Below are 23,275 nucleotides of genomic sequence, written 5' to 3' on the forward strand. Positions count from 1 at the left end.
CGGATCACGAGGTCAGGAGATCGAGACCAGCCTGGCTAACATGGTGAAACCCCGTCTCTACTAAAAAAATACAAAAAACTAGCCGGGCGAGGTGGCGGGCGCCTGTAGTCCCAGCTACTTGGGAGGCTGAGGCAGGAGAATGGCGTAGACCCGGGAGGCGGAGCTTGCAGTGAGCTGAGATCCGGCCACTGCACTCCAGCCTGGGTGACAGAGCTAGACTCCGTCTCAAAAAAAAAAAAAAAAAAAGAACTATAACACTGACTGTGAGGGTCCGCAGTTTCATGCTTGAAGTCAGTGAGACCAGGAATCCACCGGAAGGAACCAATTCTGGACACACTATCAGCTGGCCCAGACAGTGAACATAAACTGGATTTCAAATTATAATTTTAAAAAATTACTATTCATCTAGTTCATGTATCAGCATGCAAATTATCTGCTCTGTGTACTACCTACTATTATTTCTTGATTCTGGGAGTGTTCTCGGTAGTAGGAAACCTGATCTAGAATCAATAAATGATGGTAGGTCATTTCAGGACACACCACTTTACCACTCAAGTTCTAGACTCTCTTATGTAATAAAAAGGGAAAAAGATAAAAGGAAGCACTTACTGAAACTGAAATCCCTTACCTTCATTACCTAACAACAAACCAAAAAGGTATTTTGATCTCCATTCTATAGCCGAGGAAGCAGAGGCTCTGAGACACTAACTTTCCTAGGGTCAAGCAACTAGTAAGTGAAGGAACCGGACACAATTCTTCTATTTTAATACTAGCTTAAGCAACACATCATTAGGAAGATAAATCTACTGTGTGTCAAAAGGCAGAAACAAAATCAGTTCAAGCCTGGGTACCTATTATAAGCCATTTCAGCATAATGTTTAAGGATTTCTGTCTCAAAAGTATAAATGATTTTGAGAGTAATGATTAATTCCCCCACATTTACTTTGAGAAATGACTGTCAAGAGGTGACTAGCACAGAAGCTTAGCCATATAATTTATTAAAAATTGTTCCTAGTTTCTTAGAAGCAAATAGACTATTCTTCTTTAGAGGCAACATTTTCCCTAAACTGCCTAGTTACTTGACAATCATCAAGTTCCACGAAGGCACTCAACCTTCTCAAGAACATTATGACTGAGAGATCTGGCCTGAAAATTCACATATGATCAGTCATGTTATAAAACCATTTCTATAAATAGCAACCTCTGGCAATACATATGATTGTTTAACACATCATTAATTAGACAGGCAGAGACGCAAAGGAAGTACAAATTCACAGAAGAAACCCCTTGCACCACCAAGATATAAAGTCTTCCAGAAAAAGTACTCAAGAAGAAAGTAGAAAAATCTAAGCCTCAAAGCACAGTAATGACCCTATTTGTCAGTAATAGTTATGCATGCCAACTCTGGAAGTAAAAACTGAATTACTAATGTCTTACTCTAAATGTTTCTGTTCCCAGAGAGAAATTGATAGGGAGAGGTGAAGTTAGCCCAGGCATTTTGAAGGAAACAGAGAGGGATCAAACTTCAAATGGTAATCATCTTATGCCAAAACAAAATATAGGGCTTCTGAAAATGGTGCGTTGGTTTCAAGTTCATATCAAAGATCTTAAGCAGTATAATTTGCTGATTATCTTTCATATTAAGTTCTTTTTCCCCCCTTCATACTATAGCTTCTCAAAGCCTTAAGGTCAGAATCTAATTTTAAGACCTAGAAAAAGTTTCTATTTTAATCCCAAAACGAGGATCAATTCTTCAAATGTTAAAAGTGTGATATTGCTGAAGACTGTAAATTGCTCATTTTCAGTGAGAGACTTTAGCAGTTACAAAATTGGAAAAGGAGTGAGTGGGACCAAAGCCAGAAAGAATCAAGAGAGGGAGAATCAGGCCGGGCATGGTGACTGACGGCTATAATCCCAGCACTTTGGGAGGCCGAGGTGGACAGATCATAAGGTCAGGAGTTCGAGACCAGCCTGAGCAACATGGTAAAACTCCGTCTCTACTAAAAATACAAAAATTAGTCAGGTGTGGTGGTGAGTGCCTGTAATCCCAGCTACTCAGGAGGCTGAGGCAGGAGAATCGCTTGAACCTGGGAGGCGGAGGTTGCAGTGAGCCGAGATCGCACCACCGCACTCCATCCTGGACAACAGAGCGAGATTCCGTCTCAAAAAAAAGAAAGAGAGAGAGAGAGAGAATCTTGGAGGAGCTGAGAAGGACCCAAGGGAGGGCAGAGCGTATGTGTGGGCATGAAGACCTAGGAAGAGGTATGGCTGCTTGGAAAGGGGGTGGAGGAATGCAAGAGAGGGCAGGGAATAGCGGAGGGTAGGTGAGGGGAGGAGAGTGAGTAAAATACTTGAAAGAACTAGCTAAGGAAACTAACTGGTGAATAGCAGTCAAATGCAAAAGACAGCCTCAAAGGTATGCCCATATTTATAAGAATCTTCCCCAAACCTCCGGAAAAGTAGAGCAAAAAAACCCTCAAAAAACAAAAAACTGGAGAATTCTGAAGAATGATAATCATAAAAACCTTTTACAAACATACAAGTAAGAAAAGCTGTCATATAAAGACCTCAAAAACTATTATTTACAAGGAAAAACAGATCTGGCTAATATAACTTAAAGTTTATTTTTTAATAGGATGTTCGCTTTTTTCATGGCCTCACTCCACAGAAAATAAAGCAATTAAACATATGCTTCTGAAAAAAAAAGCATAATTCTTATGTTTCTAATTTTTAGTTTTTTAATTGTGGTAAAATACATATAATACTTGCCATTTTACCCATTTTAAAGTGTACAATTTTGGTAGTATGAGGTACACTCATGATGTTATTCAACTGTCACAACTATCTATTGACAAAAATTTTTCATCATCCTGAACAGAAACTCTGTACCTACTGAACACTAACTCCCTTTTCCTCCGTCTTCCAGCCCCTGGTAACCTCTATTTTACTTTCTGTCTATGAATTACTCTATTCTAGGTACCTCATGCAAGTGGAATCATAACAATATTTGCGTGATTTATATGAATCTTATCTGTATATTTAAAACAACCTAAATGTCCAACAGCAATAAGGGAATGGAGATTTTTTAAAAAGTGATTTAGTCATATATTGGAATACTATATAGCAATAAAAAATAACTTTATTTGCATTTAAAAATCTCAAAAACACTGCTGACCAAAAAAAAAAAAAAAAATGCTGCTGGGCCAAGCACAGTGGCTACACCTGTAATCCCAGCACTTTGGGAGGCTGAGGCAGGTGGATTGCTTGGGCCCAGGAGTTCGAAACCAGCATGGGGAACGTGGTAAAACCCAGTCCCTACCAAAAAAGAAAAAAAAAATTAGCCAGGTATGGTAACATGTGCCCCAGAAGTCGAGGCTGCAGTGAGCTGTGATCATACCACTGCACTCCAGCTGGGGCGACAGAGCAGACCCTGTCTCAAAAAAAAAAAAAAAAAAAAAAAAAAAGTAAAAAAGTATATTCAACCTAACTCATATGTATAAAGGACACCAGGGCTGATCACTGCCTGCTCTAGCACATAGAAATCTTGATTGTCAAATTCATACATCCAAGAGGGGCAAAAACTCCCAGCTCAGGTCCAGATCTAGATCTGGCCTTCCTGTTAGGCTTCCTATTGAGCTCACTGTTACGTAAGATACAGTTATAGAAATGATTTTAAATAACCCAAGACATCATGGAATAACTATATTAGCACATCTCACATCTCCCTTTACTTTTTTTTTTTTTTTTTTTGAGACAGGGTCTTGTTCTGTCACCCAGGCTGGAGTGCAGTGGCGTAATCACAGCTCACTGCAGCCTCAACCTCCCATGCTCAAGCAATCCTCCCACCTCAGCCTCCTGAGTAGCTGGGACCACAGGCACATGGCACCAAGCCTGACTAATTTTTTAATATTTTTTATAGAGATGGGGGCTCCCTATGTTACCCAGGCTGGTCTTGAACTCCTGAGTTCAAGTGATTCTTCTGCCTCAGCCTCCCAAAGTGCTGGGATTACAGGTGTGAGCCATCGCACCTGGCTACATCTCCCTTTTCAAAGCACACATAGTGTCTTATTTTCTGTTGTTGGTTAGTTAGGCTAAGTAAATTATAGCTAACTCACTCTATGAAATATTAGGTTGCTGTTAATAATGCAAAATATAAAGACTATCACAACATGGAAAAAAATTTCCAAAACAATATTAAATAAAAATAACAAAAAAGTACACGAAAAAGGATCACAATCATGTAAAAACATAGGTACATATGGATAATGATAGGAGGGGAACAGAATTATCAGTTATATTATGGTAGCAGAATTGAGTGATTTTTCATCTTTAATTTCTTTCAATGTTGCATTAATAAATTATTTAACCAGTGTTTTAAAACACTCTATATATTATAAAAGAATTAGCTAAACTATATCCATTTTTCATAGCTATAAATCCACAGAAACCTTTGGGTGTATTCTAAAAAATATTTTAGATCTCTCAAGTTTCATTACTTTAAAACGGAATTAGGAGTCAAATTCAGTTGTCTCTGCTTACCGACAGCACGGTCCTGGGAAAGTTACAGAATCTCTCTAATCCTTGTGTTCCTCAGCCACTGAGCTTCTGTATTTCCAACATTGTTCAGGGAAGCCAACTGCTTAAAGATTAATCTCAGATCCTGGACCCATCCCCCACCCCGCCACTTCCTCTACCTGGGGAAAACAGTTCTTAGTATTGGACGCCACCTTGCCAGAGACAGATGAAACCTTGAAGAGTTTATTATATCCCTAAAGATAAATAACATTTGTTCCCCAAGAAGAAAACTAATATTCACTGAACACCTGTGCACCCGACACTGTACCAAGTATTTCACATATGCTATATTGTATACCTTCCTGGGTCCCACTAGACCACAGAACCAATTTCTGGAGGGAGCCAGGGCAATCTGCATCTTAAATAAATTCTTTATTTCAATAAATTTTAAATAAAGTGCACACACAAGTTTGGAAACTAAAGATCTAGGGACAAATCATTAGGGGGTTGTGGTGTACATTTTTTAAAACGTAATGGAAATTATCAGAGTATATTGCAGGTAGTAAATGTTAAGTGTTGTTTCTGTAAAAATGGTTGTCCGTTATATATTGTCTACATGTGTACTAGGTCACAATATAAAATTTATTTCTTACTGTTGGTCACAGTCAAAAGGTCTGAAAAACACCGGCTGAGCATTACAGACTTAGAATAATGCACAATGAGGCAGAATAAAAACAAAAAAGCCAGAAAAAGGAGATGGCATAATATCTATAATTTAAGCTCCACAAGTATCTAAAGAATTAGCAAAATGTAAGACACCTAAATTCTGATCATTCACAGTAATAAGGGGAATTAAGGTATTGGTAAGTTGGCTAAAAGGCCAATAACGTTGCTTTAGCCAATAACCTTATTCTATCCCCACTTTTTGTTTACCGTAGATAATAACAAGTAGAATGGACAAATTAATCAAACTTCACTATCCCCTATGCCAGATGGGATGGTCGTTAAGAAATGCATGGTATAAAGAAAGAAAGGAAGCAGTTTAGTTCATTTATAATCAAATTCCAATACCTGAATAACCAAAAGTAACCATTCATTAAAACAATCTGTGGGGTCCTACTGTTGATCATGGCTAATCAGTCCTAAGTACTGTAAATATTTATTACGCCATCCCCCCGCCGCCCCTTTGTTTAAAACCAAGCCACGGAATTTATGGGAAACTAGAGTAACAACTCTATCTCTAAGTGAACCTAAGACAACCAGATTCCCTAGCAGTGGCAAGCGAGCGGCGCGCCTGCTTTTCTCCACTCCAAGGCGGGAAAAGCAGAGCTCCCGGAGCCGCGATTTTCCCTAGAGTGGGAGCGACGCGTAGCTCAAGCCAGTGCCCCACAGGAACCAGGTGGCAGTTGACCAGGTGTTCCCCCGGGAACTTGGGGCCCGGAAGGCTTGCCCACAGAGAAGAATAAAATGCGATCCCACCTGCACACATACAAACACGATCGCACGTGCCAAGCCAGGACGGAAGCACAATACGTGTTTCTGTCGCGTGGGGGAAACGCGAAAGGCGGGGGGCGTGGAGGACGGTAGCAAACCCTTCTCAACCCCCGGCCCACTGCCCCTACCCTTCTGCCCCCGCCTCTCCAGATTGGCTGGAGATCGAGTCCTCAGATCGGGAATTCACGCGCGGGAAAAGCGTAAAAGAGAGCGAAGCGTGCTGGCGAACGGGACAAATGAAAACCCCACAAACTTACCTTGGTGGCAGCCGCCGCCGCTCGCTGTCCGGCCCTGAACTATACGAGCAAGCCTCCGAGACTGCGTAGCCGCCAGAGGGGAGGGTCCGGACCTGCTCGAGCCGGAAAGAACCGGCCTCCGCTGTGAGCAGGTTCCCGCTGAAGCGAAGCTAACCCAGACTGAGGCTTAAAAGGGGTCGACCTGGTTAACTAGAAAGGGCGACTAGTGACCCTGACCTGGATGCGCTCGGATTGGTCGATTCCAGTGTTGTCTCAGATGAGACTCTTCTATGATTGGCCAGAAAAGTCAAGCGGGAACCCGGAGGTTGGCAGGTGGGGGGCGGGAACAAAACAAAGTTGTTACCCTAGCAACAGAGAGACGCCGCGCTCTCCACAGTCTTTTCGGAGCCTAGCCTGAGACCGGAAAACTGACCAAGGTGAGGAAACTCGAACCTTAGGAGGGGAAAAGACAGGGTCCTCAGATGCCGTGGCTATCAGAAAAACTAGGGAAAACTCTAGATATTCATAACTCTGAGAGATACCCCAAAAAGCCACAACTTGAACAAGGTAGAGGAGACCCGTTCCCTAAATCCCGCTATCCTAGACTCTAGAAGCAGGACGCTGCTTTAACAAAACTCGGTTTTACAGGATGTGAGTGAGAGATGGGTGCTGATCGACTGTCAGAAGGCAAAAATGAACATCTGAAGGTTTCTCAACTGGTCTTCTCTCAACTCTCACATGCACTTATTGATTCTCCCTTCCCATTAATAATGACTAATTTGGGAATGTAAACCATATTCTCTTATAGGAGGATCTGGGTGCTCCAAACTGGAGCAGCCACTGTACCCTTCTGTTTTATATGTGCCACTGTACCCTTCTGTTTTATATGTGCAGGCACGATTTATCCTGGCCTAGCATGCCTTGGTTAGGAAATGTTTTGGGGGATATAACACTTCAGACTGGGGGAAAAAAAAATGACCCCAGTACTCACTATGTGAATAATGTCCTTTGTGCGACAACTTGAACTCTGTGGCCTGAGAGTTCCAGTGTTGCTTGGTTAGATAAGCTGAGGAGTGAGAAGTGGTCAGACCTTCACTTGGTGGGCCCGAGTGTACTGTGCAGAGACTACTTGTACCTACAAAACCTACTACTCGCCAAGGGCTGATTGGGAAAGTATTACATGTCGTTTGACTGTAACTGTCAAAAGATGAGGAAGTATGACCAAAAAAATTAAATCTGAGTGAAGGGAGAGAACCCAGTTTGACCAAAGAGGGAGGAGTCTCCTTAAGAGCTTCTTGTGATAAGGATTCAGAACAGAGACTGTATTTCCTAAAGAAATAAAAAAAAATAGGACTCGGGGAGAAAATTTAAAGCACAGCAAGAAAATTTGCCGGGCCAAGCGCGGTGGCTCCTGCCTGTAATCCCAGCACTTTGGGAGGCCGAGGTGGGCAGATCACTTGAGGTCAGGAGTTCAAGACCAGCCTGGGCAATATGGCGAAACCTGGTCTCCACTAAAAATATAAAAATTAACCGGATGTGTTGGCGCCTGCCTGCCTGGATGCTGAGGTGGGAGAATCACCTGAGCCCTGGAGGTCGAGGCTGCAGTGAGCCGTGATGGCGGCACTGCACTCTAACCTGGGCGACAGTGAGACATGGTCTCAAAAACAAAAGAGGTCTCATACTCCACCTCTATCTAAAAAGAAGTTCCTTTTAGATAGAGATGGAGTATGAGACTTCAGATAGATAAAGAGGAAAAAATATTAAATGTATTAAGTTTGTCTGAAATGTACTATATAGCATTCGATAATTCAGGATGGGTCCTACGGAAACCAAGGATTTGCCTCTCCATATAAAAACTAATTTTTTTGTAATCTCAGCACTTTGAGACTCCTAAGCGAGGGATCGCTTGAGCTCAGGAGTTCGAGACCCATCTGGGCAACACGGTGAAGCCCCATCTCTAAAAGTAATAACAAAAATCAGCCAGCGAAACCCCGTCTCTACAAATAATACAAAAATTAGCCGGGCACACTGGCGCAGCCTGTAGTCCCAGTTACTTGGGAGGTTTGAGGTGGGAAGATTACTTGAGCCAGGGAGGTCGAGGCTGCAGTGAGCGGAGATCGTGCCACTGCACTTCAGCCTGGTCTACAGCAAGATCCTGTCTCCAAAAAAAAGAAAAACAAAACAAAAACAAAAACAAAACTCACTTTTCAAAAAGAATTGGGATGGTACAGACTCCTCATGAATAAATGACTAAAATAGAGGAAATCTGAAATCAAAAGGTGCTTTTTTTTTTTTTTTTTGAGACTGAGTGTCGCTCTGTCGCCCAGGCTGGACTGCAACCTCCACCTCCCGGATTCAAGCGATTTTTGGCCTCAGCCACCTGAGGAGCTGGGATTACAGGCGCGCGCCACTATGCCTGGCTAATTTTTGTGTTTTTAGTAGAGACGGGGTTTCACCATGTTGGCCAACTGGTCTCAAACTCTTGACCTCAAGTGATCCGCCCGCCTCGGCCTCCCAAAGTGCTGGGGTTACAGGCGTGAGCCACCGCGCCTAGCCAAAAGACACTTTTTTTAAATTTAATAATCAATAACTATTTAATTTCTTGACCTCTTTTTCTATGAAAGATTCCAGGTACTTTCAAAAAGCATCTTCCTTAAATATGTTTTAAATTTGAAACAAAAACTGTTAAGTTCCCATAGTTACTTATGAGTTAGTACATTTTATGGTAGTGAAAGTTACAGACAGGAAAAAGAAACCATTCTTAGTATTGTAACGATACATTCAAAATGAATTATTTTTAATAGGTGGGAAATCATTGATGAGTATAGTTATCAAATAATGCAAAGCAGAAAGCAATTAGTCAGTATATTATAATTTAATTCAGACATAGGCAGAGATGATGTCACTTTTGTGTTCTCAGAAGAATTTTAAAGGAGGAATTGCTAAATTAAGGCACTATATATATAAAGTTGCTTCAATTTAGGAAAGCTGATTGAAAAAAATAAATAAAAAATATGAAGTTGCAGAAGAAATGCCAAATTTATTTAGAGAATAAATAGATTTTCAGTACTTTCAAATCATTGTGTTAAAGTCAGTATTTTACATAGGGATATATCTATTTACTTAAACAAGTTCCAAAAGGATATTGCTTGGTGAATTTTTTTTTTTTTTTTTTTTTTTTAGATAGAGTTTCTCTCTGTCACCCAAGCTGGAGTGCAGTGGCATGATCTTGGCTCACTGCAACGGCCACCTCCAAGGTTTCAGTGATTCTCCAGCCTCAGCCTCCCAAGTAGCTGGGATTACAGGCGCCCGCCACTATGCCCGGCTAATTTTTGTGTTTTTTAGTAGAGACAGAGTATTGCCATGTTGGCCAGGCTGGTCTTAAACTCCTGACCTCAAGTGATCCGCCCACCTTAGCCTCCCAAAGTGCTAGGATTACAGGATGAGCCACCGCACCCAGCCCTGCTTGGTGGTTCTTTATCACCCTGATTTTATTTACTATATATACTTTAATTAATAAAATTTACTATCTATTTGAATAGTCTGTAATTCAGAGTTTTCACTAATTTACCTAGACTTTTCTACAATTAACTGATGTCAAAAGCCATTTTTATTGATACTGTGGATGGAGGCAAATAAAATAGAAAGCATGATCCCAGCCTTACAACCAGTCTGACTTTAACTCAAGGTTACTGATATTGCTTAAGTGCTGTGGGTCTGGAGCCAACCTGGTTGAACTTTTTCAGCCCCTGACTGGCTCCAGTGTTAGGTTAATGAGCTGGTTCTGGAGTGTCAGTTGCTTTAGCTCATTGTGGCTAGTAGATGGTCCAATCATGCTTCTATTTATGAAAACCCCAAGTACTCAGGTTAATGTGGGAAAATCAAAGGCTCTATCTGGAAAATGTTGCCATTAGCATTGGCCTAGCAAAAGAAAATGAAAGAAAGAAAAACAAAGAGCTTAGAAAATTTATTTTCTAAATGACCAACTCTCAAATAAAAGACAGTAATATATTTTGTTTTTACTGAAACGCTTAAATTTTCCTTAGTTTAAATTTATTCTTGGCCTATGTAAGTGACAGTGCCAGATTCAAACATTTTAGGCAGTGTGGCTCCAGAATCTTCTTTTTTTATTTTTTATTTTCATTATTTTATTTATTTATCTATTTTTGAGGCAGGGTCTCACTCTGTCTCCCAGGCTGGAGTACAGTGGCCCGGTCTCGGCTCTTCCATCTCTGGGACTCAAGCTATTATCCTGCCTCGGACCCCTGAGTAGATGGGACCACGAGGGCACGGCACCGCGCCCGTCTAATTTTTGTGTTTTTTGTAGAGTCGGGGTTTCGCTATGGTGCTCAGGCTAATCTCGAAGTCCTGAGCTCATGTGACCCATGAACTCACCTTGGCCTCTCAAAGTGTTGGTATTACAGACATCAGCCACCACACCCGGCCAGAATCTTCTTTTTAAAAATCACTACACTGTACTATCCAAGTAGTCAGGGCAAAAGGAAGAATACACTCCAAGGTACAAAGGCAGGAAATGATAGAGTATGTTTAATAAGCAGTTTAGTTTTTAACACAGTATGTAGGAGAATAATAGGAGTGAAGGACAAAAAATTACGTTGGCACTATATCCTGAAGGACCTTGATTGCCAGACTCAGGATGAACTTAAATGTATATCACATTTAGAAATAAAAGATAGACCAATAAACTAACACTGCATAGTTCATTGTAGTAAAGATAGTTCACTACAAATAGTTCATTTGTAGTTCCTAAAAAGTCCTCCTGTTTTAGTTTTTCAACTGTGATCTACTTGTGTCAAATGAACTTCAATAAATGTTTTTAATCAAGTTTAGTAAGTTATTCTTAGTATGTTAGACTTCTTAAAAAGCTAGTAGAATCTTCCTTTCCATTGAATTTAGAATGCTTTTTTCTAAAAATTCACAAATTGCTTTTCTCTTTTGATACTTTGAACCATTTAACTAGTTAGTCACAAAATATTTGGGATTCTTTTGTTTCTCAAAATACAATATCAACAAACTTATCATGATTTATTTATTTATTTTTGTTTTCATGATTTATTAATTTGTGTTTACAGATTATTATTACATTTGAAGGTAAAAATACTTTGGCTAAAGTGGTAATTTTATTTTTATATTTCTATTTCAATTGAGCTATAGTGCAAATCTATGGCATTTTATTCTAGCATGATTTGGAAGTCCAACTGGACGTCAAGAAGTCTAATTCCCAATATGCATCAAATATATAAAGTGTTACTAAGAATCATTGTGAATAATTTAACAAAAACAAATGTACACATTCCAAGGAGGACCATCCCCTTCGAAGTAGTCACTTTTGGAGGCTAATCTATTTATTCTAATGTGGTTGTTATTGCTAACATTGCTTTTGAAACTTCTGTTTTAGAATCACCTTGAGGCATGTAGCACATTCTTTTGAATATCCTCAAAAAAGAAAATCTTCATATTTTGAAAGTAGGCATTATATCTAAATATATCTAGAAATCACTTGGGGACAGATCTGATGTGTAATCAAACCAAATGATACCGTAATGATACCTATTTTCTTGGTGATACATATGAAGGTAATTCCAAATAAAAAGAAAAATCCCAAAATATTTTGAGCATTGATAGCATAATTTACATCAGTGTATAACCTTCCAAATGACTATTTTGAAATATAACATTCAGATGAATTTAATCATGCTTCATTTAGTATTAATCCACTGCTGACTATGTGCCGGCTCCAGTTATTAAAGACACTAAATCTACAGGTATAGCTTCCCACTGCTCACACTGGCCTACTTCCCACCTAATGAGAACCAGGCCAGAGTTCTTTTCCAACTAACTGGTAGTGATTTAGAATTAATCTGGTTTTTCTAAATCCAGTATCCAATGTACCAAAGGAACCATAACATTCCTTCATAACCTCCACTGTGGGTACCTAGGTGACATGAGAAAGCCACCGACGCAGTACCTGGTGTGTTTTCTCTTTTCCAGCTGGAAGTTTGAGCCCTATTCTGCCCTATTCTGAACCTTCATCTCTAGCAGTCAAGTTGTGCACAGTCCTCGAGAACTGTACCCCACCTTCTATAGGCCAGCGTCCTTCTTCACCCTAAATAGTTCTACCTGTAACCATTACTTCAACCTTTCTGCCCCGAAGCACTGCTCATGTCCAGGAACTCCTGCTGCCATGTCTCTGCCAAGCAGATAAGACCACATAAATTGTAGTTCTGACTACTACCTCAGACACAATATTTGGAACTTTAGAATACCTACTTATGGGTTAGCTTTGCTGGTCCCAGTTTATTCTTCTTTCATTGGCCTACCATTGAACTTTCACATATCTCATGATCAAATATCTGTGGGTACTGATACTATGTGTCAGATAATGATATTTTTATATAGCATTTCATATTTTAGTAAACTCACCTGCATTGCATAATTTGATCATCAAAACAATTTTGTAAAAGTATGTAATACTGGTATAATAAACAATTTCTACTATATTTGTTTTTTAAATATCTCATTTGCACCATCTCAACTCAAATACCAATTATATAATTGCATCAGATACCTGGATGCATTTTTTTCTTTCATTGTCAAAGGTTGAAAATGTTACAATAAATTTTTGCTTTTAATATTAGGTAAATATTTAATGAACACATAATCAACTAGGAATTTAAAAATATAAACAGGATCCTCTTTGTTTTATTTGTGTCAATTATTCATTTCCATTGCAGACTACCAGATTGTACTGTGAGAGAAAATTATTTTATTACCTTTTATTTCACTTTTCCAGTTTAATGACTTTCCAATGTAATGAGTTTTATCATTAACTTATTCCACATCATTATTAGACATGATAGTCATACCCAGCAAAATAAAACTTTTAAATAATTAATAATAACCAACATATGTTGAGTGCTTACTTTGTGACCAGCACTGTTCCAAACTCTTTTACTTGTATTAAGCTACTTAATTCTTGTAACAACCCTAAAAGATAGACACTGTTATTATCTCCATTTTATCAATAAAGAAAATTAGATAATCGGAGTTTAAATAATATGCTGAAAGTCAGAGAGCTAAGAAAGTAAATGATGGATACAAATCCAAGCAGTTGACTCCAGAGCCCCTGCTTCTAACCGCTATGATATATTGCCTCTATGCTACAGGTACAGGGCAATTTAATATTTACTTCATACCCTCAATGTCTTTGATAGATACTAGGATCAGTTTTCTATTTTAAAAAGAAAGTCAAAATAATGGCAAAACATAATTTAAAAAACCAGAAGATTTGTAAAACACTATCTGCATGCAGACTGATTTTGACAGTACCAGCACACATTCGAGAATCCTTTTGTATTACTGTTCTAGGCACAAAGCAAAAATTTTGGAGATCATTTAATAAAAGTACTAAAGAAATACTTCCCATGAGTTAATTTTATTACCATGTTTTCAAAATGTCAGCAGAAGTGTAAAAAAAGATTCCTATTATATTTATGCCCAAATCACTACCAACAGATCTAATTCTACAGTCTTTATTAAGGTTATTCATAAAAGTCTGACACCTCTAACATTTTTAAAGATCCTGAACTTCCTACTCCAAATATAACTGCAGAGATTATTAAAAAGACTGCTGCCTGAATGGTAGCATTATAGGTAGTTATACTTTTCTTATTTATACATTTAATGTATTATTTCCTAAAAAGCCCACAATAGACATTTATAGTATCACTGTTATAATCAGAAAAACAATTTTTCATTGAAAGTCAATGAACTAACCCATTGGAGCTCTCAAATGGCAATATAATGCTAGGCATCATCAAAGGTTAATTAAGAATTGAAATAAAGCAGAAGATACAGACCTGCCTGAGGCAAAAAAATGTGAAATGAATACAGATCATCAGGGCATGTACCTCAAACGACATATTTTTCAGTTCACTTAGTAGAATACACAGCCTAAACAGCGTACATGAGACAAATAAAAAGACAATCTAAAAAATATGTTCCCAAATGATGATACATAATGTATCATACACTTTTTCTAGAGGTAGGGCTTAAGAATCTACATTTTAAACCAACTCCCCCAAGTGATTATTAAGCACATTAAAACCCGAGAACCACTATAGTAGGTGCTCGATAAGTGCTTGTTAGCTTGAGTATGACATTTTAGTAAAGCAGGCTGAATGTTTGAGTTTACTTGGTGCTCCAGGTCTGTGAGTTAGCAAAATACATATATTTGAAGGAGTTTAAAAGGATTTCCAAGGAAGTATAAGAACCAATGGAGTGACCGAGGGAAGAAGGGAGATATGACAATAAAACATCTTCGTGTCTTAAATAAAACAGAAAAGTAAAATACCTCTTTCTGATTATCTTTTTCTTCAGATAATGGAATCTGAAAATATGGATTCTGAAAATATGGAGACAGAAAATATGGACTTTGAGAGTGTTTCTTCAGTTACAGCTCTGGAAGCCCTCTCTAAGCTACTTAATCCTGAAGAAGAGGATGATTCTGACTATGGACAGGTGGTCATATACTTACAGTTGAATTAGTTTTGTTTATGGGAAGTTGTGGAACCATATTTGAACAACCTGTTCCCACCTAGCTGTGGGAGCAGAGCTGTGTCATTTGATACATTCATAGGAAGCTACAAGGCTGATTATGCATGACAATGTAACCTCTAGTACATTTCTAGCAAACATAATTATATTTTTCTAAACCACCTGAACACTGAATAAGAAAATAGTTCTGTAACTATGGTAGCAATAGCCACATTTCAAAATGTTGTCATTTATATTTATGGCTAAAGAATGCCTGACAACCATTGCAGAGTGGTAGCTAGGATTGTTTAAGCCTAGACGATATTTCTATAAGACAAATATTTTCAGTTATACAGTATTAATTGGACCCCCAAGTACCAGTCCCTTAATTTTCTAATTTGTCTACACATTAACGCAGAACAGAAAGTTTTTGAGCCAAATAATAGGGCAAACTAGCTTCAGTCTACCAAGATTGTCTTCCCAGTAATGCACAAATAAAGTTGTGGAGTCTAATTAGTTGAGTAGCATTTGGGGTCAGTATAAGTAATGCCAGCAAGGCTTGCAGTAGCAAGATGGGCTTCATTTTAGGTAGAAGAGTTCCTTGAACTGACCTTTTACCACTCCAAGGTTACTGCCAGTATTCCCAGAACAATTAAAACACGTTTATATAACTCCCCTCTCTCCATTCTCCTATTTCTTAACTATCAGTGAGCCTTGGCTATCAGATTGCCTATGATAGGGCAAACAAAATTGGGGGCAAAAAATCCCATACTATAACAGACTATGTCAATTTGCATAAAATTATTTTAATGAAGTGTTTTGTTATATGACAAATTTACCATGAATAAATCATCTTTCACAAACGTATATATCAATTTACTCCTCCCAAAATTTATTTTTGCCACAATGTGGAGAAAAAAGCAAGCTATGAACAGGCAGCAAATTCAGTGGCTCAGACTGACACTGAACTGAGGTACCACCCTAAGGAAGAGCTTAGGTGGAATAGGGCAGAATAAATAAGAGGTGAAATGGAAATAAAATTTGTAGAAGAACTGAGTCAGCTTGGAGCCAGGATCAGGAACCAGGAAGTTTTAGTGAGGGAAAAGTCTTAGTAGAGGCTGAACAAAGAAACATCAGGACGCTAAGGACAGCATTGGCTATACACAACAAACAGGACATAGGAGAAAAAGTTAGGAACAATGTATCAGTGAAGTTGGGAAGGCAAGCTTATTTTTGCTACCTTAGTTGAAGTAGCAGAATAATAATTTTCTGGAGCCTACATCCTAGGAAAGGTAAGGTTATGCCATATAGAAAAAGTATATCAAGTATTTGAGAAACAGTGACCTTGAATATAGTGAAGTGGAACTTGTAACTGTGACAGATTCAAATATAAGGATTTACCCTGGTTACATAGCCTATTCCATTTGGTGTTTATGGTTGGAGGTGTTTATTTGCATCTAGAGGTGTTTCTAGGAGGAAAGATGAGTGCTTATGAGAATAGAGACTAACATAATATTACTGAGTTGTACAGTTTATAAAGGAAAATTACTATAATAATGTATGATTCTGTATGTCTGGGTTATAAGCAATTTTGAGATAATTGGTCATTCAGACACTACAGTACAGATATCATTAGAGGACACAGAATTAGAGTATCAGAACAGTGGGAGAATAATTAATGTTTCTAATGAACTATTACATTTTCCAGGAGAGAAACTGCTTTTCATTTTTTAACATGTATTAATCTTGGGAACTGTGGGATGATTACAAGAGTGATGTATTTTTGAAAATATGCTCTCTGAAAACAGCAAGAGAACAGTTGCATACACATTGCTTCATTTACACTATCCCTTTTCTATATGACTTGTTAAGAATCTGGGAGATTGGGGAGAGAGTGTCTGTCATTTTTCAAACTCATGAGGGGATCTTAAGGCCTGTGGGAAATAAGGTTCACTGCTCTTCACAGACATTATAATGAGGATGTTCTGTCTTACATATTACAAAGTGGCATGAATTGCAATGATAAATTGCTCAGATAATTGGCTGTAGATTAATGGTAAAGGCTCAAATGATGTTCTAATAGAAAATAATTGCCAGATGGTTTTTAATGTTTTTATGATCCCATTCCGTCTTTTAACTTGAAATTTTTATTTTTAATCATTTATTTTCATTAAATTAATAAATTGAAATTCCTATGTGTTCTGAGCCAATCACTGTCCATGGAGAGTATACCAATTTTTGTCATGAATGTCCAAGATTTTTTTCTACTGCTTTTAATTTTATGTTGAAGGCAGCACTCAACAAGAGGCCCTCATGTTCTGAGAAATGCTTTACTCTGATTGACTATTAGTGTTCTGATGATTAATAATTTAAGAAAAGTACTACACATTTATATGACATTAGTGATTAAAAAGAGGGAAAAAAGTCCCAAATATTATCTTGGGATTTTCACATAAAAATGCCTGTAATGCCTTAACTGCAGACACAGCACTTTTGGAACACCTTTTGAAAAGGAATAGTTACTGTCTCAGACACTTTTGAGATATTATAGATTAATTTCTGATTTGTAACTTTTGGAATAGTTTCACATAATAAAGACCCATGTGAGCTGTTCCATCAGCTTTCAAGGACAGACACTACTCTCCTTGCCCAAACAAGACATTCTAACTTTTGTACATGTCTAAAGTCTTAGGAGATGAGGACAGGGGCCTGAAAAAAGAGAGATAGAGGTGCTAGTTGGCCAGTTGGCAAGAAGATAATAATTTTTTGACTGCCAGCAGTGGAGTGAGTTGGTGCTGCAGGGCATGACATCAGCAAAAACAATAGTGAGAAATTGGGATTTTCTTGAAATATCAAAGAATCCCTGAGACAGGCCAATGAGGTGGTGTCGCTATAGCAATAGTGTAATATGTGTTACAGTTAGTTGAAAAAACGAAGATTGCTTGTATTGGTGAATCAGGGCAAGTCCTTTGGGGATGTGCATGCTTGTGCAGAAGATGGAAAAATAAACTTTTATGAAGACTGAAGTACATCAGCATATATTAGAGACTATTAATTTGTGGTTGCTGTTTAAATCCACTAGTTCAGTGTCATAAGGCGGTGGGACAGGGAAGTGTTTCATACCTATAGTGGAAAAAAGTAAAAGCAGTTATCAGGGCTTTTGAATGATTAATTTGAAGTCTGAATACTTAGCTTCTGCTTAGTGTTAGTTTTTATTTCTATAAAACTTTCACATACTCTGTCCTCCATCTGACTACAACCAGACACTGCTAAACCCCAAAAGTGTCAATGCCTTTATACTAATACTTGGTTCTAACCTTCATAGAGATGAATGTGGCTCATTCCTCTATCCCCAGGGATACATGAGTCACTGAGCTGGAACTAGGGATTTAGCCTGACCAAAAATCAATTCTGCCCTAGAGTCTATTAAACCAAAGACTTTTTGAAAGAACAAGGAAAGCATATTCACAATAGTACTTGGCATCTGTCTTTCTGTTGTATAACAATGATGGGTAATTAAACTGGAAAGCTCCATGAGTTTTTTTGATGGAAATCCTATCAAATTTGAAGTATCACTAGTCATATAGGTTATACAAGTATTAATTATAGAATAGTGAACCTTTTCTCCTCCCTCAGACAAATGGTTTATCTACTATTGGAGCCATGGGTCCTGGGAATATTGGACCACCCCAAATAGAAGAACTCAAAGGTAAGTTATTTAACAAAGCAGTATAGATCAATATAATATTTTCCTTGGTAGAAAAATTATAGGGAGAGTAATACATACTAATACTAGTGTTTATTAAGATGAACTAAATAACAATGTATTGTATACTTGGAAATTGCTAAGATAGTAGATTTTAAGTATTCTCATCACAAGTAAATGATAAGTAGGTGAGGTAATCCATATGTTGATTAGCTTGAGTTAGTCATCCACTGTGTATACGTATTTCAGAACATCATATGGTGTATCATAAATATATACAATTTATATTTGTTCATTAAACATGGAGGAATGAATAAATAATTTTTAAAAAGAGAAAAGGTGAACTAAAATAATCATGGAAATGATGAATAGCCATTTACATATAAAGATGCTGTTTTTACTCTACTACTGCAGGTAAATAGTTTTTCTAATAATGGAAATATATTTGCCTTGAATTATCCACATTCCTTGCATATTTTCTGAGATAGAAGACCAAGAAAGTCATGTGTGGTTAGATCATTTTTTATTTTTTAGGGTCTATTTACCAAGATGCTTAGCTTCTTTACCTTCTACCTTCCTATATTCTAGCAATTTCATGGAATTCATTCGTTGAGTTATTTAATAAATATTTATTGAGAACCTATTATGTATCAGGCAGTATGACCATCTCTGAGACTACAATGCAGATCAAAACAGAAAAAATCCCTGTTCTGATTGAGCTAATAGATTTTTGGAGAAGACAATAAAACAAGCAACTACACAATTTTATCTTACATTAAGATGCTTATACATTAACGTCTTTGAGTTTACTTATTTAAAAAAAACAGGTCCAATAAATGAGGCTAAATAATATTTTTACATTTCCCCAGCATTTTGAGTTATACATTTTTAGAGTTGAACATTTTACAAATCTTTAAAAATATAAAAAGCTTTAATTCTGTTGGTCATGATCACCATTAACCAGAGGATAAGAAGGGAGAGGAAGTGAATTTCATTCATCATTTTAGTTAATTGCAAAAGATTTGCCTGGACAAATGTTTAAAATAATGGCTAAAATGAGGTCTAAGGAGGGTTTTAAAATTTCAGTTATTATTGCTATACATACCCAAGAGGCTATTTGCCGTACTTAAGAGATATTCGCTCCATGGCAGACTAGTTCACATTTCATGTATTTCTGTGCTGCCTGTATTTCTGATAATGTAGGTCTAATAATCTTTAAATTCTGAAGGCAAAGATTCATATGTAAAATGTTACATATAAATCTGTAGTTAGGCTTTACAAAGCCCATGCTAGATAGAAGCTGATAATTTCAAAAGAATTGCCAGAATTGAAAACCTGACAATTGGGTACATTTCTGAGAATGCTTAAAATGACTCAAAGCAGTGTTCTGCACCTAATGCAGGTCTCCACTGGATACTACAATAGTTAAAACAAATGTAAGCTGGGTTTTTGCATGCCTATGGAGCCTATCCACTTTTAAACATTTAAAGATGACATGCAGAAACCCAACCTCATGCTCAGCTCTGCATAAAGGACAAGTGGTAGAGATTTTCTTTAAAGCTTGTGTCTACATGAGGAAAATCCTGGACTAAAAAATGATCATTGTATCCATGCTTTCAGTTTCTTTAATTGATATTATTATTTTGAGAATTATGTCATGCTTGCATGGAAAAGATATCAAGGGGTTTTTGTATAGTAAAAACAATGCAAGATAAGACATTTCTCTCCACATCCGATTGATTGTAGTTGTGATTTTTTCTTTTACATAAAAATATTTTTAAATATAATCCTATTTATGTTTCTAGAAAAATGTATAATATTTCTTTTCATGTGTATATGGAGAGAGAGAGAGAGAGAGACTGGAATGATACACAACAGAATACTAACCAGAATACCAACATTGATCATCTCCAGGCAGTTGGATTGTAGATTATTTTCTCCTTTTTGTTTATGTGTTTTTGCCAAATTCTCTACAGTTATTATTACAATTCTACAATGTATTGGTTCTGTATTGATAGAAACATTTAGTCAGTAGTTACTAATTTAGCTTGTTTTGACCAGAAAACAAGCTAGTGATTACAAATAATGTTTTATTTCAATGATCCCAAACTGAGTGTGAAGAAGAACAGGAGCAATTTAGAGAAGGAAAAAGCATGAGCTTCAGCTTTATCTTCCCTTTCTTCACAGTTATCCCTGAAACCAGCGAGGAAAATAACGATGACATCTGGAATTCAGAAGAGGTTCCAGAAGGAGCAGAACATGATGATATGTGGGATGTTAGAGAAATCCCAGAGTAAGTCAAATGAAGCCGGAATGTCTTTAGGAGTTTAAGTTAGCTGTGTCATCTGATAGCATTTTATTTTTTACAAGATTCATAAAGTAACATACCACATAAAAGATAAAACTACAGTGACACACAGAAAGCATCTGTAATTGATGATTTTTTTCCTTCTAGAGCAGAAACAAGTAATAAAGCATAACACCTTCCTTTCAGTTATTATTTAGCAAAAAATGAAAAATATAGTCATTTCCATTATACATTTATATTTAATGTCAGTTTGTTGTATAATGTGGAACTAGCAGTTGGAGAAAGCCAGCCCATTAAATTGCAAGCATTCATACAAACTAAATTACAATGCCATGTTTATTGTCAAGGACTTGCTTTTAATTACTCAATGTTCCACAATTTTGGTAAAAGGCTATGTTCTCTCTCCAATTATCAATTATTATCCAGACTTGTTTACTAGATATTCTAAGATTATGTTTAGTATTCAGTGTGTTTTGCAAGCAGGGTTCAAGACTTGCTTTGTAGCCTTTCCAATACAATCAAGTTATAAATATGAAATTTATAATTACTATAAAAAGCCTTTTATTATTATTTTAAAAGTACTCATACTTTTAATGAATCTTAAAATATATTTATATACATAGATGAAATTATTGGTCAAATAGACTAAGCTTTACATATATGTATTTTGAAATAAAATTTGGATTGACTATTTAGAATAGCAGGGTAAAACAAAGCCAACACTTACTAAATTATAATGTACTATATAAATTCTTAAAGACTTCTATGGCAAGTGATCTGACAAGTTTTCTAATACTGAATACAAAACTATCCAGTGTATATATATATATATATATATACATTTTTATATATTTATATATATTTATATATTTTTTATATTTATATATATTTTATATATATTTATATTATATTTATATATTATATATATTTATATATCTATTTTAAATATTTATATATTTATATTTTATATATGTATATATTTTTTTGAGACAGAGTCTCCCTCTGTTGCCTAGGCTGGAGTGCAGTGGCACGATCTCTACTCACTACAACCTGCGCCCCTCCTGGGTTCAAACGATTCTCCTGCCTTAGCCTCCCATGTAGCTGGAACTACAGGCACATGCCACCACACCCAGCTAATTTTTGTATTTTTAGTAGACATGGGGTTTCACCATGTTGGCCAAGCTGGTCTGGAACTCCTGACCTAAGGCGATCCGCCCGCCTCAGCCTCCCAAAGTGCTAAGATTACAGGTATGAGCCACTGCTCCCAGTCAAAATTGTCCAGGATAAAACAAACAAACAAAAAACTCCGTGCTTCCATCTTCTACATAAATTCTGAAAATAGAAGCTGTGGGAGACTGCAGATAATTAACTAGAAAGAAGTATCCAGCTTTCAAATAAACAATGTCAAGACCATAAACCTCATAAAAAATCAAAGGAGATTTTAAAACATTTCTTAGAGAATGAAGAGAGTAAATTTGAGGTTATGCTTATATAGTGTCCACATATCCATATGAAAAGTAATAATTAAGTCACTTATTTGTCATATTGTCTAACAAATGTCAAATATCCATATGCAGCAAACTTCAAATTTGAGTAATTTTTCCCTTTTCATCCTGATGTTTGATGTTAGGTAGATAGAACATCCATGAAAGCTTTAAATGAATAATAACTTTGGGTTATTATGAGGAAAATTGCTTTATAAGATTTTTTAAATCTTTATCTTCTACCTTATGAAAACACATTTTAAAATTTCTCAATGGATACAGAGGAAAATAGTAAAGAATATGAACAAGCATTTCAAAAAAGAAGAATCACAAGTTGCCAAGTAAAAAAATAACAAGGAGCTGAGCTAAGGCACTGGCCTTGGGGAGAAGTATGAGGGTCTTTATTTGAGTGAGTTTTGAATGAAAAGTTGGTATTTGGTTCGATAAAATGGATGAGAGGAGTGCATCAAAGATGATGCTGAAGTTATTAGCTTGGGTGACCAAGGAAATGATAATGCCATTAACTTTGATAGGAATTATAGGTTAAGAAGAATCTGTGAGTTTATCCTTCCTTCCTTCCTTCCTTCCTTCCTTCCTTCCTTCCTTCCTTCCTTCCTTCCTTCCTTCCTTCTTTCTTTCTCTCTTTCTTTCTCTCTTTCTTTCTTTCCTGAGACAGAGCCTTACTCTGTTGCTCAGGCTGGAGTGCAGTGGTGTGATCTTGGCTCACTGCAACCTCCGACTTCTGGGTTCAAGCGATTCTCCTGCCTCAGCCTCGCAAGTAGCTGAGACTACAGGTGCATGCCACCAGGCCTGGTTAATGTTTTTTGTATGTTTTTGTAGACACGAGGTTTCACCAAGTTGGCCAGGCTGGTCCTGAACTCCTGGCCTCAAGCAATCCACCTGCCTCAGCCTCCCAAAGTGCTGGGATTACAGGCGTGAGCCACAGCGCTCAACTAAATTTGTTTTTTTTTTGTTC

The 23,275-nt window shown here is 37.1% G+C and overlaps 2 protein-coding genes across 3 annotated transcripts in view; one reads left to right on the forward strand and one right to left on the reverse strand.

Annotated features, from left to right (window-relative positions):
* NUP62CL (nucleoporin 62 C-terminal like) overlaps positions 1 to 23,275 on the reverse strand; it is a 105,384-nt gene that overhangs the window by 60,505 nt on the left and 21,604 nt on the right. The gene's annotated exons all lie outside the window — the stretch shown is intronic.
* Positions 6,590 to 23,275, forward strand: part of DNAAF6 (dynein axonemal assembly factor 6) — a 36,557-nt gene continuing 19,871 nt past the window's right edge. The window contains exons 1-5 of one of the 2 annotated variants that reach the window (XM_050777307.1): positions 6,604 to 6,682; positions 7,140 to 7,418; positions 14,646 to 14,786; positions 18,438 to 18,510; positions 20,695 to 20,800. In XM_050777307.1, coding sequence (XP_050633264.1) covers positions 14,649 to 14,786; positions 18,438 to 18,510; positions 20,695 to 20,800 — 317 coding nt within the window. In that variant the 5' untranslated portion in view covers positions 6,604 to 6,682; positions 7,140 to 7,418; positions 14,646 to 14,648. Of the gene's footprint in view, positions 6,683 to 7,139; positions 7,419 to 14,645; positions 14,787 to 18,437; positions 18,511 to 20,694; positions 20,801 to 23,275 lie in introns of both variants that reach the window. The other variant, XM_050777306.1, reaches the window with a different exon arrangement.

This window comes from Macaca thibetana, chromosome X (assembly GCF_024542745.1).
Source record: "Macaca thibetana thibetana isolate TM-01 chromosome X, ASM2454274v1, whole genome shotgun sequence".
NCBI classification, from domain to species: domain Eukaryota; kingdom Metazoa; phylum Chordata; class Mammalia; order Primates; family Cercopithecidae; genus Macaca; species Macaca thibetana.